General features: G+C 31.2%; 1 protein-coding gene across 1 annotated transcript; it reads right to left on the minus strand.

Annotated features, from left to right (window-relative positions):
- Positions 1-154: 154 nt before the first annotated feature.
- LOC108968450 lies at positions 155-1,112 on the minus strand. The gene is made up of 4 exons (XM_018932500.1): positions 987-1,112; positions 746-840; positions 542-677; positions 155-377 (listed from the first exon to the last, which is right to left on the minus strand). The coding sequence occupies exons 1-4, from the start codon at positions 1,045-1,047 to the stop codon at positions 274-276; spliced, it is 396 nt and encodes a 131-aa protein (XP_018788045.1). The 5' UTR covers positions 1,048-1,112; the 3' UTR covers positions 155-273.
- Between the last annotated feature and the right edge of the window lie 280 nt (positions 1,113-1,392).

The raw sequence follows: 1,392 nt of genomic DNA on the forward strand, positions 1-1,392 counted from the left end.
GAGTTTGAATTTATAGATTTGTGGTTGAAATTGAATATGTTTTGATATGATTTATGTTAAGCTTTCAATTATTGAGGTGAGAAGTTAATTATGTATTTATTAGTTTATTTATTTCTTATAAATACTTAATGGTACGAGACTAAAGAGGATCAGAGTCAAGGTATACATATGAAGTAATGATTTTTTATATATCTTTTAATATGTAATTTTAGTTTAATTTTTAAAATATTTTTCTTCACTTCAATTTAAAGTAAAATACAGCTTATCCACAACTTATTCGCTTACAGATCCATTKCGCTGCAAAACTTGCTCGGGATTGAGTTCATCAAATTCTTTAGAGTATCTATAAACAAAGTACATGCAACCAGCAAACACAACTGCAARAGTAAAGATTAAAAGCTAAAAAATCTTCCTAAAACCAAAAAAAAAAAAATTCTTTAAAATAAACAAACTGCTGTGTTGAAAAAATCCTCAAATAGAACCAGCTGCTCAGAAGACTCTCTCTTCTTATGTAAAACAATTACTGTTCTTAGCTACTCACCCGTGGTACACAAATTGAATACCATAAGCATATGAAATTCAACGGCGACGAATAGAAAAAGGCAATGGAAGAACAAATCGCCCACAATGAAGCACACGATAACGGCGAAAGCTGGCGAAAAGAAAGCGTATAAACTCTGCGAAARCAACAAAAGTAAAATTATTAATTTTTTATAACGGATGTCATTACATAGAGTTACATCACCTCACAGAGTCCAGCAAACAGAAAGAAACCCGCCATGAAAGCGGTCAAATTCGATAGGAACGTGACCCATAAGTAGGTCGTTGGATGRCCATAAGCTGTAATTAGCAATAAAAAAAAGAACGATTTTTATTAACGCTTTCAAATTTTTGATATTTCGCTGATTTTATTTCCCGTTACTGGTAAGATTTCGTGATTTTTTCACAAAAATATTTCTTTCTTTCGAAAACTCCTTTATACCCACCGCTACGCTGCACTTTTAGCTGATAGTTACGTGGATGTTGATCGAGCGTAAAGAAGGACATAAAGAAAGTTTTTGCGCAAAACAGTAAGGCTATGGCRATCGCGATAAATTTGTCGCCTCGAAACATTTTCGTATTTACTTTCTATTTTTTTACATTCAATAGCGAATGCCAAGGTGACATCAAAAGGTTACAGGGTAACACCGTGTATCAGAAAATKCATATAAAGCTTAAARCTTTAAGAGCTTTTCGTAAACGGTGATGGATTTTAAAAAAGGTAATCTATTTTAAGAAAACCTAATTTTTTAAAGGAAAAATACAAAAACTTCAAATTTAATGGAGAATGTTTATTATCATTCTAAAGAACATATTCGTATTTCTTTTTTGAAGTTTATGTCTTTCAAAATT

Source organism: Bactrocera latifrons, unplaced genomic scaffold (assembly GCF_001853355.1).
Source record: "Bactrocera latifrons isolate USDA-ARS-PBARC rearing strain unplaced genomic scaffold, ASM185335v1 scaffold_2161, whole genome shotgun sequence".
Lineage (NCBI taxonomy): Eukaryota > Metazoa > Arthropoda > Insecta > Diptera > Tephritidae > Bactrocera > Bactrocera latifrons.